At 41.8% G+C, this 18,562-nt stretch overlaps 1 protein-coding gene across 2 annotated transcripts in view; it reads left to right on the top strand.

Moving 5' to 3' along the window:
• The first annotated feature begins 8,007 nt into the window (after window positions 1–8,007).
• Window positions 8,008–18,562, top strand: part of MED23 (mediator complex subunit 23) — a 60,318-nt gene continuing 49,763 nt past the window's right edge. The window contains exons 1-8 of one of the 2 annotated variants that reach the window (XM_075924183.1): window positions 8,008–8,366; window positions 13,182–13,213; window positions 13,326–13,413; window positions 14,335–14,459; window positions 15,081–15,192; window positions 16,051–16,149; window positions 16,956–17,057; window positions 18,263–18,332. In XM_075924183.1, coding sequence (XP_075780298.1) covers window positions 8,313–8,366; window positions 13,182–13,213; window positions 13,326–13,413; window positions 14,335–14,459; window positions 15,081–15,192; window positions 16,051–16,149; window positions 16,956–17,057; window positions 18,263–18,332 — 682 coding nt within the window. In that variant the 5' untranslated portion in view covers window positions 8,008–8,312. Of the gene's footprint in view, window positions 8,373–13,181; window positions 13,214–13,325; window positions 13,414–14,334; window positions 14,460–15,080; window positions 15,193–16,050; window positions 16,150–16,955; window positions 17,058–18,262; window positions 18,333–18,562 lie in introns of both variants that reach the window. The other variant, XM_075924182.1, reaches the window with a different exon arrangement.

Here is an 18,562-nt window from a genome sequence, read left to right as displayed (position 1 = left end):
GGCAGCCATGTTTATACAAATGAAGCGGGGAATATTTAAATCCCCGCTTCATTTGCAATTCCGACTTGTCTCATCTGCATCCCTTTTCCGGAAAAGGGGTGCAGAGTAGACACAGCCATAGATGAAACAAAAGACAGAACTATGTAGCACTTTAAAGACTAACAAGATGGTTTATAGGTGATGAGCTTTCAAGGGCCAGATCCACTTCCTCAGATCAATATGTGGAAGAAAATCGGCACAACCATATATACCAAAGTGATACAATCAAAAAAAAATGAACGCATGTGAAATTGACAAATCAAAGTTTAGAACAGAGGGAGAGTGAGGAGGAAAGGTAAGTTTCTGTGAGGTAATGACATAGGGGTGATAATAGGGCAAGTTTCTGTGAGGTAATGACATTAGGGGGTGATAATTGTGGAAGCTATCTTTGTAATGGGTGAGATAATTCATGCTTAAATTTGACACTTTATGTATGGGTTTAAACAAAGACTCTAATTATCTCACCCATTACAAAGATAGCTTCCACAATTATCACCCCTAATGTCATTACCTCACAGAAACTTGCCCTATTATCACTCCTATGTCATCACCTCACAGAAACTTACCTTTCCCCCTCACCTCCACTCTGTTCTACAATTTGATTTGTCAGTTTCACATGCGTTCATTTTTTTTTATTGTATCACTTTGGTATATATGGTTGTGCCGATTTTCTTCCACATATTGATCAGAGGAAGTGGGTCTGGCCCATGAAAGCTCATCACCTAATAAACCATCTTGTTAGTCTTTAAAGTGCTACATAGTCCTGTCTTTTGTTTCAGCTACACCAGACTAACACGGCTGCATCTCTATCACTATAAAACATGTAGATGGTATCATGATAACCCATCCCAGGTTATCACTCTAATTACTGAACTCAATTACTTTGAACTAGGACTTTAAAAAGCACAATAATCTTCTCCTCTGTTTGGGGATTCAGGTTGTCTCTTCTGTTCTTCAACACAGGCATCTCCATTTATGCATTTTATTAACTGGTTGCATTAATTTTGTGGTAGCTGATTTTAGTCACCTTTTATTTGCATTCATTGTCTGTCAGGTGACCAGGATGAAAGCAGCCTAGCCTAGTAGCCAGAGCAGGTGCCATGCCCAGGGTTCAGAGCACACATCTGAAACCAAGTGTCAGAACCAGAAGCCAGCACCACACGTCAAGACAGATGTCAGGAATTGGAGGGAGCAGGGGAGAGGACCAGAAGTGGTTCATGGCAGGAGCAGGACCGAAGCAAGGGTGGGAGCAAGGAAAAAGTATTAGGAACAAGGTAACAGAAAAAAGGCATAGGAGTGGATGTAAGCACTAATCATCCAGCAAGCTACAGCTGATTTAAGAGATGTCATGTTGGTCCCTGCAGGCAGTCAGGTGGCATGGCCAATCAGGAAGCCTGTATTAGTTGTACTGATGAGGTTGCTTGGAGATTAGCACTGTGATTCCTGACATTTTCACATACAGACATTTATAAAAGGCTGGGTGTAAAAGGAATATTCGGGGTAGCCAATGGGTCATTGGTGCACTCACCATTATCTAGAGATAGTTGAAAAACCTTTCTTTAAAAAAAAACTTATATATAACATTTTTTCAAATGTTAATTGAAAAACTGAAAGCCCCCTAAATATAAGCTGCTTATTTTCCAGGGCTTTTTTTTTTTTCAACAAAACCAAAACGTATCCAGTGAAATTCACATTTACTGTGAAAATTTAATTTCTACAAATATCCATTTTTCAATGAAAATATTTTTCAAGGAATTTTTGACCATCTCTATAACTAATCTTTTGCAATGCTGACCTACCTCAGGTCATTGGAGCCAGGAAATAAAGTCTCTTATCGCCTCTCTTTTTAACACAACGTAAGTTATACCTTGTGGTCCCTTCCTTTCCCTAAAATAAACCTTAATTGTTTGTTATCCTTTCTTGCAGTGAATGGTTCTACCACCAGTTGAACGAAGGTAAAAGTTAGCCTCAAGAATGTTGAAGATAAAAGATTCTCCCCTTGTCTGGGTGATTGTTTAGCTCAGCCAGTCTGTTTTTATATTTGCTGTCCCTTTCTATAGCAACTGTTTTTGCACATTCTTCCGCCCATCTGAGCAGGTCTGATTCTTCCTGACACAGAGGTTTTTCTTTTGTTCTTCCTTGTTTGGTTAGGTGCGAGGAGGGCTGTCCTTAGGATTTATGGGGCCCTGCGCAGTAAACTGGTGCCCCTATGCTCCACGGCAGCCCGATAGCAGGGTGGAGGGAGGGGCAATATTTTAGAGGTGGTTTTGATAATCTTCAACAACGCACTCATGAAATATTTTAAAGCAAATTTTAGACTAAGGTCCTGGAGACTAACATATTCTGAGGAAATGTTACAATAATGCACAACTGCTTTTGTCAGTAAATTCAGAAACTGACTTGCTGTGATTTTTTTCCACGCTCTTTTTCCTTTAATAAGATCCCTGAATCACAGTGATAGAAATTTAGCCGTGTTAGTCTGGTGTAGCTGAAACAAAATACAGGACTATGTAGCACTTTAAAGACTAACAAGATGGTTTATTAGATGATGAGCTTTTGTGGGCCAGACCCACTTCCTCAGATCAAATAGATTTCTTTCAAATCTGCACTGGAAAGGGAATCCTCTGAACTGTCATTCATGCTAAAATTCGACACTCATTGCGGGGGAGCTCAACAAAGACACCAACTACCTTACCCATTACAAAGATAGCTTCCCCAATTATCACCTCTAATACCATTAGCTCACAGACATCTTCCTTTCCCCACCTCTAATATCATTAACTCACAGACATTTACCTTCCTTCCCCCCTCCCCTGCATTCCCCTTCTGTTCTGAAATGTGATTTGTCCTTTTCATATGTGTTCATTTTTTTAAATTGTATCCTTTGGTATATATGGTTGTGACTATTTTCTTCCACTATTTGATCTGAGGAAGTGGGTCTGGCCCACGAAAGCTCATCATCTAATAAACCATCTTGTTAGTCTTTAAAGTGCTACATAGTCCTGTATTTTGTTTCTGAATCACAGTGACAGGCCAGGCGTCCACTGCACCCTGTTGCAGAAATGTCTCCCTCCTAGGGTTGCCAGATGGTTTCCCAAAAAATATCGGACACGTGGTATTTAAAAAAAAAAGGAACATGGGGAGGCGGGGCCACAATTGGCACTGGGAGCCTGTGATTGCGCAGAAGCCTTGCAGGGGAGGGGGAGTGGCTGGAACTCCTAGCCATTCCCCCCGGCTAGGCTTCTGAAGTGCCCAGAGCGGCGATTCAGAAGCCTAGACACATGTCCGGTATTCTCTGATTTTTTTTACCAGATAAATAGCGCAAATACCGGACTGTCCGGTAGAATACTGGACACCTGGCAACCCTACTCCCTCCCTTCCCACCTTGAGATCACTCTAGTGTCATAACACTGCTGTTGGAACACGAAAGTCCAGCACTAACACGCTATATTGTCTTCTGATTGCTGCCCTCCAATACAGATGCTCCTTCTGTACATCCCAAGCAAAGGAGGAAAGAAAATTAAATACAAATCAGACCCCTCTACACACCCGCATACTTCAAAGCAATCACCTCTCTCCTCCCTGCCTAGCCTCTGAAGGAGCTCCAACACACAAATGCCACAAACATTTGACTCCCAAACTCGAATAAAGAAAACAGTGAGATCAGTGCACCTGGAATGGAAAAGGTAAGGGGGGAAAGAAGAGGGATTAATCAGAGTTTTCAAACTCCAGATTGAATCCAGCAGAGAGCAAATCACTCAGCTGGGGTGACCATGTTGTTTGCCAAAGCTAAGTTTAGGACAGGGATGAGGAAGCTAAGGCCTGGAGCTGGATGCAGCCCCTGGCTTGCCTGGATATGGCCCCTGAGGCTCAGGGTTCCCCCCACAGCAATGGGAAATATGTGCTGGTATTCCAGCCTCCTCTCCCACCATTCCCCTTAGGCTCTGGTGTACAAGGGGGCTGAAGCACACAAAATCTACTATCCTGGACCCCACTTAGCTCTGGTATATGAGGGGAACATGGGAGGTGTCTTTCTCCTTCTGAGTTGGGGGCCACATCAGTGAGGGTTTGTTTGTTTGTATTTTGCTTCTCACTTGTGTTTGGCCCTAGACTTATTTTTCTGTGGGACAGCAGCCCACAAACGGTTCCCCACCCCTGCTTTAGGCGTCTCTTAAAACTGATAAACTGAAGTATGGTTAGATTTAGGTCAGGCTTAGAATTACCATTAGTGCCAGTTTGTGAGTTCAAGGCAGGATTAACATGTGGACCATGCTGAGCACCAAATTAGATTTAGTGTGTGGCAGAATTAAAGACCAGGATTCTGGTTAGGGCTGGGTCAGGTTTGTTTTACTTCTCCCTCTGGCTAGAGAACTGAGAACGCATGCTGCAAGCCTTACTAAACATACAATGTTGCCATTGGGGTGAATAGCTGAGACTGGGCATGCACTAGGGATGTTAAATTTAGACTAATTGAATAGTTGATGGAATTTTCATCGACTATTCAAATAGTCGATAAGGGCGTCTCTGCCTTTGAAATGTAGCAAGAGCCTCACTGGGGCCAACAGGGGGACTCAAGTATTCCCCCGACTCAAGCTGGAGTCAGATGAAGGTAGGGAGGATAAGGTAGGGTGGTGGGGAAGGTCCTCCAGTGAGATAATGACAAAGGCGTCACCCTCTGGAGCCTGGGGATGTATTTTTGAATCCCCCTGGAGCTTTTGTACATTTCAAAAGCAGGGAGCACTGGGCCACAGGGGGACTTCTTGAGTCCCGCGCTGGCCCCATACTCTCCACAGCGCTTCTGCTTTTGAAATGTAGCAAGAGACTCCCAGTGGAGTTAGTGTTGGGGTAAACCGGCTTTTAAGCTGGCTCCCTCCAGCATCGGCTCCTGCTCCCCCGACTTGCTGCCTCTCTCTGATAAGCATATCCTTATTGGATGGTCAATACTTGCTTACATCCCTACCATGCACAATGCATTTCACAGGCTCTGTGAAACTCACTGAGATGGAAGAATTCACCCTCTCGTTACTTCTACTGTTACTCCCACTAGCGTAGCTATACTAATGTAAACTTTTGAAATATGTGGGGTTCGCTTGTATTAATTTATGACTTCTATATGCTCTATATGTTTGTCTGATTGTTGTAAGGAGGTTTATTGCAAGATAACAAGATTATTTAAGAAAACCCTGTTTGCTTCAGACATCTACTACTAATCCTTAAGGTCCAATGCATGAGCCATCCACTTCGATTACCAGACTAATTTATTAGGTTTTTTTTGTATTTCCAGGAGGCTCTCCAGACTTGTAAATATACAAGAACAAATATCCTAACTAGAAGAAGAACACTGCTGTAGCACCTTAGCGAAGATGCTATTACACAGACCTAAGCAACAGTAACTATGTGAAAGAAGTTGTGTGTACATAACACTCTCCATGGGGTTTGAGTGTATAAAAGCATCACTCCAGATGGTGGATTTTTTACACACCACAGGGCTTAGCATAAAATGGACCGGGGAGGGGGGGTGAGGGGAAATGTACCCACGACAGCTGTTGAGTTGTTTTGCAGTACGGTTTTCTCTTGCACCTTATTCCTACAAACAAGGCTCAGCAAGATTTTGGTTTAGGAAGGCAGCCTGGCCACCGTAGGCACCACTGCTCCCAAGCTCTGGAGAGGGTGCCCAGCAGTCAGTGTTTTTATATCCTGGGAAAATTCCAAAATTCTGGGAATTTTTGAGTATAATGTGTCAAAATGGGAAATTGGGAATTTTCTTGAAAATCTGTTAAATCCTGGGAAATTTTCAATAAAATTAAAATTTCTGTTCATTTTGTCGTTCCTTTGGTATAAAAATTTGCAGACCATTCAGATTTATCAAAAACTGCTCTCAGTTGGTCAATAGGGTTGCCTGTCAATTTTTAGAACTCATTGAACTTGATGCTAAAAATTGAACAGTGGAAAGCATTTATACTAAATTCAGGGAGTCAATGTTCAAAAAAATATCCCATTGAATAATATTTTGGGTGTTGCTTGTGATGGTGCAAATTTGATGATAGGAGCAAATAATTCCTTTTTCTCTAAACTTAGAGAGGATGTTCCAGATGTTGTTTTGTTGAGATGTATTTGCCATATGTCAGCCCTGATATCAAGTTCAGCTTCTACAGTTTTGCCTAATTTCGTAGAGCAGTTTATAACAAATATCACTAACTATCCAGCACATAGTGTTAAAAAGAAAGAAGAAATTGAGGAGATGGTTGAATATTTTCTCCATTTAAATTTATCTATGTTAAACTCAAGTCAAACAAGGTGGTTAGCTGTACACCCTTGTGTAAATAGAATATTAGTGCTGTGGGATGCCCTGTTTAACTATATACAACTTGAGTGTGTCGATCAAAAAAGACCAAAAGCAAAAGAAATAGACGATGCAATGTGTAATCCAGAACTTAAAGCCTACCTACTATTTTTGAAATATGTTTTGGATTACACGAACAAATTCAATGCTCTCTTTCAAAGCCAATCTCCACTCATTCATTGCATTAAACCAGTCAGTGAACCTTTTCAAAGTAATTGCAACAAATTACTTACAACCATATTTCCTAAAAGGTGACAATGAAAGTTAATGTGTCGCATCCCTCTATTTTTATCAAAATTAATGAAATGTATACTGGTCCAGAGTGTGAGGAGTCCTTAAAATGTATTGATCCTAGTGTAGCTATCAATGTAAGAAAAGTGATTCAGCATTATTACATCACTTGTTGTCAAGAAATGCAGCACAGGCTGCCACTTGACTCAGTTGTTTTCTCAGAGGTTGGATTTATAGATCCTAAAATTTGTCTTAGGATGTTGATGTAGATAAAGAAAAAAAAGATATCTCCAAACTTTGTGCAGTATTTAAGATACATGTGAACTCTGCTCAGAGTGAACTCAAAGCCTTGCCATTTTCTTTAGAATCAAATCAAACTGAATGTGTAAAGAATAAGCCTATTAATGAAATGTGGCATGAAATTTCTAAAACGAAACATTTTTCTGAAAAATGTATGTTTTCAAACATTTGTAAATTATCTCAAAAGGTTTTAGCATTGCCACATTCAAATGCAGCATGTGAGAATTTTTTCAATGGTTACAGACATTAAAACTAAAAGGAGTAACATGAAAACTAAAACACTTAATTCTAGTGTAATTATCAGCTCAGCTTTTAAAGCAAAAAAAATGTTCTAGTTTTGTAATTACAAAGAAGCATTTAAGTTTACATAATAAAAATAAGTATGAATATGGATATGCCAGAAAAACTGGTGGTCAGACTGATAAAAATATTAATGCTGGTGATGACATTTCTAGTGAGGAGTCAAGTCATGACTCAACTGAAAACTCATCGTGATAGTTAAATATTATGTATTAAATATTCTATTCATTTTATATGAAACGAAAATATTTTATATTTGACGACTTCCTTTATTTATCATATATAACTGAAATGTATACTGAAGTGTATACTGAAGTGTATACTGTACGGATTTTATCCTCCAGGAGTAAAATAATTAAACTGTTTTATTATTCTTTCATTGTATGAAATACAATCCATGAAATTAAGGATATTTGGATATATGAAAAATAATTATTTTTGGATGAAAAGTTCAGCTTTCATAAAATTATATTTTTAATTATAGAGAGCATCATAAAACCATCAAAATTATTGTCGTATATTTCGAGTTATTAATTATATATATATATATATATATATGTATATAAAATAAAACCAACGAATTAACGATACATAAAATAGCCTTTATAATATGTAAAAAATAATCTGGGAATTTTTCAGCAGATTTGGGACAGCGCTGGCCTGGGAAAAGTTGGCAACACGATATAGAAACGCTGCCAGCCGTGGGGCTTGCTGCCTAAGCCCTGCTGAGCCGGAGGGAGTAGAGGATGCGCCCCCGCCTGAGCACCAGAGAAGCCTGAGGCCTCGCCAGCCTGGGCCCGGCGGTGCCCGCCCCTGCAAAGGCAGAGCAGCGCTCGGCTTGTGCGCTGGGCGCGTCCAGCAGCAGCGGGGCGGGCCTCAGGCCGGGGAGCGAGGCGCGCGGAACTGCCCGGCCCGGGGAGCTGGTTCCCGGCGGGGCCGGATTCCGGGACGCACCTTCCGCCGGGGCCGCGGCCGCCTGAGCCAGAAGCCGCCGCCGCTGTTCGGCTCCTCAGCGCGGCCACCCCCAGGCGGGGCTGCGGGACCCGGGCCCGGTTCGGTGCCGCCGCCCGCAGAGAGTCGGGGGCCGCGGGGCGGGGCCATGGCCATCCCGATGGTGCCGATGGAGACCCAGCTGCAGAGCATCTTCGAGGAGGTGGTGGTGAGCCCCGGCCGGGCGGTCGTGGGGCCTCTGCGGGGAGGGGCTGGCTCGAGACTTCAGTGCTAAGTGGGGTGCGGGCCTGGCGCGCTTTGGCCGGGGGAGGGGAACACGGGCCCCGCTGTGCCGGCGTTAAGCTATTGAAGAGCCTCACGTGTCCCGCTAAGAACGGGCGGGCAGAGCGAGAGAAGAGTAAAGCGAAAGAGCCTGGGTCTCGGCTCCCTTCTTGCCTAACTGCTGTGGGGGGAGTGATAGGTGGGGCAGAAGCTGGTTTTAAGGAGGGATTTAAAAGAGGACAGCTGATGGCTTTGACAGCCAAAGTGGGTTGGGTTTGGGGGGTTGTTTTCATAAAGGGTAGCGTGGTGACGTGGGAGAAATCATGAGAATGCTTGAGCCAGAAGAGGGTGATCAAGGAGGCATCACTGGTCAAATGAAGACAGGGTTGGTGGGTCGGTCATTTAGTTATGAAGATGAGTACCACAAGTCTAAATGATAATCCTGAAAAGCAAAACCCAGGAGTTTTGTGTTTGATGTAGTGGAAGAGAGGGGAGCCAGTAGGCTACCAAGAGTAGAGAGATGTGGTTGGCCCTAGAGAGGTTAAATTTTGATTAATTAACTAATTGAATAGTCCGTGGGATTTCTATCTATTATTCCATTAAGTCAATAAGGACTAGCAGGCGTTCTGCCTTTGAAATGTACAAGAGTCCCAGCAGGCTGAGGCTGGGCTCCATGTGATGCTTGCGCTTTGAAATGTACAAGAACCCTTGCTTGAGCTCTTGTACAGTTTAAAGTGGAAGCGCCTGCGAGGAGCCCAGGGTCAGTGTGGAACCCCCCGCTGACTCCAGGCTCCATGCCGGCACTTACGCTTTCAAATGTACAAGAGCCCCAGCAGGGACTCGTGTACGTTTAAAAATTGGACCGCTCTCCATGCAGGCGCTTCCTCTTTTTTTTTTAAATGTACAGGAGCCCCAGTGGGGATTCTTGTACATTTCAAAGTTGGAACTCTGCTGCTGCACACCTGTCCCCTCCCATGGAGCTGGAGCGAACTGGCTTTTAAACCAGCTCTGCCCCCCCCTCCCCCCCCCACCTCTCTGTGAGTGGGGGAGCGGCTAGTTGACTAGTATGTTGACTATCCGATAAGCTTTTGCTTATAGGTTAGTCAACTAATGGATTAATCACATCCCTAGTTGGAGCTAGGAAAATAAGCGGATCCCTTTATTTTTAGTAGATTTAAGGAATGTGATGTGGCAGATGTCACAGTCAGAGATTGGGGTTATAACACTCAAAGTCTTGGATGACAATGGCCTCTACAAGAGATTTGGCAGTCTGATGCAAAAGGCTGAATCTTAAGTAGTAGTAGTAAGGCAGCAGTTCTCACAAGTTACTCTTCCTGGCAGCCACTTTGACTTGTTTTCCTAACATATTTAATTAAATTTTGGCAGAACAAATAAATATGAACATATACATGTCCAAATCCTTCTAACTTATTTGTGTAGAGTTCAAGGGATTTTTTTTTCTTTTTTTTTTTTTGGTTTACAAATTCAGTAATACAAATAATGTAGTTGTCTCTATTCTTCACTGGACCTAAACAGAATAGAAATACAAATAAAGTGCTTTGTACCATCCTATCTTTTTTGCCTGCTCCTTTTGCTCATTTCGGGGTGGTGGTGGTGGCGTTTGTTTAGATTTGCTAGCTAGCAAGTCATCTTCTGTGAAAAGTAGGGATGTGACCAAGTAAGCATCACCCTTAATAATTAAGGGTGATGCTTACCAGGTAATCGTTAACCATTAACAAGGAGCAGTCCCCATGGGTGGAAATTCAGGAGACTATCTGTTCCAAACCCTTGCTCAAAGCAGGGCCTCAACTAAATCATTCCAGCCAGGGATTTGTCAAGCCAGGCCTTAAAAACCTCTAAGGTTGGACATTCTATCACCTCCATATGCTTACCACTCTCCTAGAAAAGTAGTTTTTCCTAATAACCACCCTAGACTTCCCCCACTGCAGTTTGATCTGCTGCTTAGCCAGTTGGTAGCCGGTTGCTGCTTAGCCAGTCAGTAGCAGTGAATGGGATTTTTTTATCTTAAGTGCAGGACCCTGCATTTGTCCTAGCTGAACCTCATCAGATTTTTTTTTGGCCCAATCCTCCAATTTGTCTAGGTCACTCTGGACCCTATCCCTGCTTCCTGCGCATCTACCTCTCCCCCCCAGCTCAGTGTCATCCACAAATTTGCTGATGGTGCAATCCATCTCTTTATCCAGATTAATGAAGATGTTGAACAAAACTGGCCCCAAGATAGACATCTGGGGCACTCCACTTGATACTGGTTTCCAGATAGACATCAAGCTGTAAGATTTTAAAAAGCATAGACATACTTTAAAATTTTAATTTTAAATGTTTATTTGGGATGTTAAAATGGTTAAACGGTAGCACTTGGCTGGTTAACCATTTTAACCTAGTTCCTGTCCAGCCCTATCGCAGCTGCAGCTGGGGGTCCCACCACCCAGCCCAGTGGCTCGCGGTGACCAGGGCTTCTCCAGCCCAGCATGTCTGACCACCTCTGGAGTTATTGGCAGTGTTTATTTTTTAAAAATGTGTGTGTTAATTTTTTTTTAAATAATCTTTTTATATCTACCTTGCAATAACTAAATTAACAAACTTGAAATACTTTTTCTGAGAAGCTTGTGTTTGTCCGAAAAATTGTTTTGGGCTTATGGTCGTGAAGATCCCTGATAATGTGAACTGATTAAATACTGTGTCTATTTGAGGACAGATGCTTCCAATGGTTCCATTATTCTCATGGCTTTGCCAGCCCCTAACAGAGAAATTAACAAATGGTTGTTTTCACTGCTGCTATTTGTAACTTTCATAACTCTCTGGTTGGCTATGAAACTGACTTTAGTTTGTCAAGAATAGAGTCAACTTTCTACTGGAACTTGAAAAAGCTATAAACTGCGGTAAGCAGACAATGCAAGGGCATATAGGTTAAGTGGACCATCATAGGCACAGTCTATTCCTTCACATTATATTATTTGTAGAGAATAATAATTACAATCTTAATGTCATTAGAGTACATACATTGATGTGGTGCTATTGTCTTGAATATTTTGTTCAGCTCTAGACACATCTAAATATAACAGAAAATGTGAAAGGCCCATAAAAGGGCAACAATAATTATTAGAAGCATGGAAATAATCTCGGAAGATAATGTATTAAAAAGGACTGTTTAGAAAACTTCTTACTTTTCTCCTATCTAAAATAATGGAGTTGGGAAGGTAAATTGAGTGTTTCTATATATTCTTATAATCCAAGACCATGGGATCATCTAGTAAAATTAAAAGTCAACAGAATTAAGTGAAATAAGAGGAAATACTTTTATACACAAAGCATAATTAACCTGTGGAACATATTTCTACTTAATGTAATTGAAGCTCTTAATACATTTAAAAGGCAGAGGTGTAGTGAGGGGAACCAGGTGCGAACTAGGACAGCTGTTTCCCAGCTCTCCCTTGGTCCCCTTCATTGCGCTTCTGCTTTTTAAATGTATTAAGAGTCAGGTGGCTTTTAATCAGGGTTCCCTTTAAGGTGCACACCCATGCTGGTGCTCACCAAAAATTCAGTCCCACCTACTTCCTCAGCAATATTGTGGCCCCAGCTGGTCTCGGGGGTGGGGCCATGTGGCAGGTAGCTGCCTCACCCCAGGAACAGCTGGGTAGTCACTACATGACAGATGGGAGCTGGAGTCTGGGCCGCAGTACTAAAAATAGGGCCATCACCCCAGCTGCATTCCCAGCCCTAGCAGCCTCCATGCAGCCGCAGCGCCAGCTGCTCCCGGGGACGTAGTACTAAAAATAGTACCATGGTCCCAGCCCCAACCACTTGGATCATGACCACACCCTCAGGAGCAGCTGGGGCCATGACTGTGTGATGGCTGCTAGGGTCCGGACTGCAGAACTAAAAACAGTATTGCAGTCCTGGCCCCAGCTGCTCCCGCAGGCAGGGCCATGTAGCAGGCAGCTGCCCTGCGTTCCGGGACTGCTGTTGGAGCTACGGTGCAGCTGCTTAAAATAGCACCATGCTCCTCCCTACATGCAGCCATTGCATGGCCCAGGCAGAGCATGGGAGTCCTGGGCTATAGCAGGTATGCTGGGGAGAGTTCCTGGTAACAGTGGTGATCAGCGTGGAGAAGGCGATGCTCTGATGGCCCGGGCCATGCTGCGAGGGGGGCTGCTCCGTGTGTCGCAGCTGAAGCCAAGCTGCAGTGTGGCTGTGCACATGACATCAATATTGGTGCAAAAGACAAAACTCACTGCACTCATGGATGGAAAATCTTAGCAGGAACACTACTCTTAATACATGTAAAAAGCAGATGCACAGTATCTGGGACCGGGTGTGAGCCAGGAATCAGCTGGTCCCCCCCTATGCTTTACAGTGCTGGGGGGGAAATGACTTTTAAGCCAGCTCTGCCCCCACCTCGCTTGCTGCCTCTTTGATAGAGGCAGCAAGCAGAGGGAGGAGGGAGGGAGAAAGCAATTAGTTGAGTCATTACTCGACTATCTAATAAGCATATGCTTATCAAGTAGTTGACTAGTCGCTTACACCGCTAACATAAATCAACAATTGGGGATTAAAGAGAAACTTCTTCCACCAATTCCTCAAGAAATGTTGATGTATATTTATCAAAGGGCATGGAAGGGAAAAGAGGAATATTGGACTTGCTGAAGCATCTAGTGCAGGTCACTTTCAGGAGATAGGATATCAGGCTAGATGTGTGATCCTTTTTACTTAAAATTCCAATTTCTTTCTCTTAAAGAAAACAGAAGTTATAGAGGAAGCTTTCCCTGGGTGAGTGTAACGATGATTTACTTTTGCATTGTAACTATCTTATATCTGCTATTTTAATGCTGGTATCTTTAAAGAAAAAATTGTAGATAACTGGTGTTCCTATTTGCATTAGCATGTTTATGGACACTCCTGAAGATGAGAACACCAAATTAATCAGCTGCCTGGGAGCATTTAGACAGTTCTGGAGCAGTCTCTCCCAGGTAAACATTTCATTTGTTGCTAATGTAGCTATATTTTACATCATACAATAGTGTAGTAAACACCTAACTAAAGCATGGTCCATGTTCCAAATAGCTCTCAATCTGATTTCAGTTGTGGCACAAAAAAGTAGTAGGAAAGTATAAAAACTTTATGATGACTTTAGATGGGAAGAATAGTGATGACATCAATGAAATTGCATGGTTACTTGTCAAAGGCTGGTACACAACATAGTGTAATAGTAAAGAGTAACTCTTGTTATAAATATCAAAACTAAATGGTTATTGGAGTTGTTTCTTATAGCAGTTGTGTTACAAGAGATTCTGAAGGAAATGGAGACATAGTTAATGAAAAGCATATGCATGAATGAAATATTACTATTCCAAGGTAGAAATGCATTATATATCATGATTTCTAAAGCAATCATTACACTTCATTTAATTTTTGCAAAAATTCACTCAAATCTTTGTGGATGCATCCTGTGTTTAGCTGCCTATTCCACTCTATTTCAAAGCAATCTTATTATTTGTTTCTGTTCACAAGTATCATTCCTTACTTTGGTATTTCCTCTTATTATAAAATGTTAATATTGGCAAATTAATACTTTAATTTAATTGCATGCTACATGTATTAAGTCTTCATTTCAGCTCTGTAATCAGTTAAGCACTATGCTTTCTTTGTTTCTTTTTCTTTGTTTCTCTTCTGTATAACTTTGTATAGCACTGCGGGGGGAAATTTCTTAAAATAAGTTAAAAAACTATATATAGAAAAGTGGATGTTAATTGAGAAATCTTTCACAAATTAAATACACAGATGCTGTCCTCTCCCATTTGTTTATTTTACTCATTGCATAACACTTTGTGGTTTTAAGAAGTTACATTGCTATATTAAAAAGTTTATTTTTCCCCTCCATGTTTTTCCAGGAATCTCATGAACAATGTGTCCAGTGGATAGTAAGATTCATCCATAGCCAGCACAGTCCTAAAAGAATTTCTTTCTTGTATGACTGTTTAGCAATGGCAGTCGAGACTGGTCTGTTGCCACCCAGGTAAGTCTGGTGTGGGTGAAGCAAGAAATACAATATGCATAAGTTGTATTATATACAGGTTGTACCTTCCTCGTCTGGCACCCTCGGGACCTTACTGGATGATGGATTTTGCCGGACCAAGGGAAGTCATTTCTGGCCTCCCTGCCACCAGCCTCCTTCAGCCCTGGCCCCACCGCTGGTCTTTTGGCCAGCTCCCCGCTCTTGCTGGACAGCCCTACTGCTTCTGCACACACCGGACTCGCACTCTAGTACCCAGCAGCCCTGCCACCTCTGTGTGCATACTGGGCTCCCACTGCAGCTCCCATCAGCCCTGCTGCCCCTATACCCCTATTCTGCAGCTGTGCCATGCAGCCCCGCTGCACTACTGGGCACCCCAATACTGCGCATAGGGCTCCCACTGCTGTGCATGGGGTTCCCACTGCCCTGCCAGCGTGCAGGGCTCCCAGGCACTAGCTTTCCACCGGGACTCTCTGGGTCTGGATCATCTATGGTCCGACCAGAGAGTCCCAGTTAAGAGAGTTTCAACATGTATTAGTTTAAAAAAATTCCTTGGAGTGCATTGGAAAACATCTGTTTTTTTTCTCTAGAAACTACATTACTCACTGTTTTCTTTTTTCCTAGAATGGTTTGTGAATCTCTAATAAACTCAGACACCCTTGAATGGGAAAGGACACAGCTGTGGGCATTAACATTTAAACTGGTCCGGAAAATAATTGGAGGAGTAGACTACAAGGTATTTTTCCTAAGAAAGTTTGGAAACTGTTGTGTGGTTTGTTTGTTTTTTTGTAAGTTAACATTGCTGCTTTTTGGTGTTCCAGGAACTGTGTTGGCCTGTCTCTGTCAGTTTTTAGTATATTGCCATCACTAAAACCATATATTCCCAACTTAATTCCTGGGAGTCTGCACAACAATGAAACAGCCCTATGGCTTGAGCCCCATAATCTGAGTCAGCTAGAACGTGCCAGCTGCGAGTGTCTAGTTCAGTGGTTCTTAACCTTACTGCAGCCTGCACCTCTTTGGTTCTCAAAATATGTTCTCACACCCCTTATTAAAAATCATTGAAATAGGTCAGTTCTTTAAACCTAAGAGATATCATCAAAATCTGGTATGTCTCGCATCCCCAGAAAGAGCATCTTGCACCCCCTACGGGTGCGTGCACCCCAGGTTAAGAACCACTGGTCTAGTTGATATGTAGACATTCCATGGGGGACCTTCTCATGAGCACTGGAATAGCGTGAAAGAGGCATGTTGGGTTCAGGACCATGGCACTCAGTGTTGTAGAACTTACAAGCTGTACTGCAGTTCACAGAGCAGCCCATGGAGGCTGCAGTAACTTAAACATGTATCTACAGCTAAGTTACACCAAGCCTCTTCAGCCCTTAGAGCAGCACAAGATACAGAAGATGTCCTGGTGGTTTTCAGCCACCTGCATCCCCATCTTCCCCTGGGGAGTGGGTTCTGTGCTGTCACTCTTAGAAGCACAGCACCTAACTGTGTACCTTTAGTATTTTCTGAACTGCCTCCTGATGCACCTTGTCTGCTAGAAATTGAGAATCTTTGTAAATGTTAATTTCTATATGATTTCTTCCAGGGTGTGCGAGATCTATTGAAGGTGATCCTGGAGAAAATCCTAACTATTCCTAATACAGTGAGCTCAGCTGTTGTACAGCAGCTCTTAGCTGCAAGAGAGGTAACTCTCTACAATGTTACATCATATCCCAATGAAAAAGTTTGGTCATAATCTTTTGGCATTGATCTTTTTTGCAATATTCTAAAATGGCTCTTTGGAGCCTTTTAGATCTTCTATAAATGAATTGCCAATGCTGATGATGTGTCTTCTCATGGCTATTGTGCTAGAGTATTTCAGGGTCATCTAATGGTGAGCCTTCTTGTATTATGTACAATAGTGGTTTTCTACCTGTGGTCCGCAACACCAAGGGATCCATGCACTATGTATGATATTTCCAAAGGGGTCCTTCTGCACTTCCACTCAAGATTTCTGGGGGGGTTGCAAATAAAAAATGATTGAAGACCCCTGATCTACAAAATTTCCATGATCAGGATGTGCTTGAAATGCCTGGGCATAGTAGAATGTAGTGATGCTGTAGCTGTATGGATTCAAGGATATTAGAGACATAGGGTGGTTTTCCTCATCCACGTGGGCATAGTATAGCAAATTTAGAATCTCACCTTAAAGAGATGCTAAACAAACATTATGAAATCTAGTATTAATATTTTCATTCCACGCACATCCCATTATCCTGGAACAGCCTAACCCCGGACCTTGCTTTCAGTTATGATAATAGGAAGCTACATGCCAAATTAAGTGGTCATGGTGCTTTACTATTTAGGAGGAGTTCTTGAACAAACAGACTCATGGATAGACAGACAAACAGACACACACACAACATTTCTAACATATATAGTATGAAGATAATGTATGTTTATGCTAATTGTCAAAATTGCCTTACGTTTTTAAAATTTGTTTATTTCTAGGTTGTAGCATATATTTTGGAAAGAAATGCTTGTTTATTACCTGCCTACTTTGCAGTTACAGAGATAAGAAAACTGTACCCTGAGGGAAAGCTTCCTCATTGGGTAAGGGTTTATTTATCATATTTTATAAAATGATATGCTCCTTATTCTATCCATACACAACACTGGGTGCAATCTTTTTAAATGGATGCTTAATGTCTTGTCTACACCTAAAACTTAGGTTGACTTAATTACATTAACCTATATTGCACACCATATGAAATTGTGTGTGTAATTACCCAAACCCCCAGTGTAGATGCAGCAAGATCAACAGAAGAATTCTTCCATCTACCTAGCTGTTGCATCTCGAGGGGTGAATTTACTAGAGGAATAGAAAAATCCCTGCTATTACTGTAGTAGTTGTCCATGCTACAGTGGCATAACTGCAGCTGGGTCTCTTCAATGCTTGTAAATAAGCACTTAGTTTCAATTTAGGCACTAAAAAAATGGGCCCCCATCCTGCTAGTTGATTGTGCATTGGTAGACCCCTGTGGGGAGTCAATGGCATGATCTAGGCATTGATGGCCAAAATATGGACTAAATTAGGCACCTGTTTAAAAACAATAAACAATTTCACACATGCTTTAGGCAGATCACTTTACGATGCTCCTTTGAACGTTCTGTTCTTGAATTTTAGCATTTAAGACTGGTTTGAATTCTTCAAAAGCCTAACAGCTCTATTCACATTTTCCATGTGATTTGGGAAATAAGCAAACATCTATTAATTTTCCATTATGGCCAGTTTAGTGGCCTGATATTCACCATTACAGAATTATTGGCATTTTCATATAATAAAAACAGCCTCCACTTCCTAAAGATTGTGCTTACTCATCCAATACATGTTCTCCTTGTCATTGTGGTTCTTTTGAAGAACCAAATCTCTTGTTTTCTTTGCACAGAAAGAGGCATGTTTAGTATGTAGATTAGAGAAAGAAAGAGGCATGTTTCTTTGATTAGAGGCAACAAGCATAAAACGTCAATGGTCTCACTGGGGCTGGGATTTCATCCAAGAGGTAAGCCTTGTCTTTGAGGAATTACTCAGCTGAAGAAAATAATGTTCTATTGCTAAGTAGAATTTTAAATCTGACATGAAAGGCAGTAAACAATGCACATTGCAACAATGTTGTACACATGAATGGTAGCTGTTTTAATTTGCTTTGATTTCTGTAAATAAGACTTTGTCTCCTTCAAGTAAATTACTTGAATTAATGTCTTGTTTTAAATTAAATATTGTGTTTAAAGTAAATGATTTAATAATCTTCTTTCAGTTGCTAGGTAACTTAGTATCAGACTTTGTGGACACCTTCAGACCCACTGCAAGAATAAATTCCATTTGCGGTAAGAAAGCACGAGTGAAGTGAATGACCTAAAGAGAAGTTAGATTGAATTTAATGGTTGGCCAGTAGACCTACCTAATTTGGATTTAGCTTTATATGTTAATTTATACCAAATGCTTGAGTGTCTAGTATTTATTTAATTCCTACCAATGGCTTTTTTCCCCCTCTTACTTCAATTTTGATTAACTACATTAAAAGTTCAGCTTTTAGCGCAGGTTGATAGTGGGAAGG

This window comes from Pelodiscus sinensis, chromosome 3, assembly GCF_049634645.1.
Source record: "Pelodiscus sinensis isolate JC-2024 chromosome 3, ASM4963464v1, whole genome shotgun sequence".
Lineage (NCBI taxonomy): Eukaryota > Metazoa > Chordata > Testudines > Trionychidae > Pelodiscus > Pelodiscus sinensis.
Note: the sequence above shows the minus strand (reverse complement) of the source record. Positions and strands in the feature narration are given on the sequence as shown.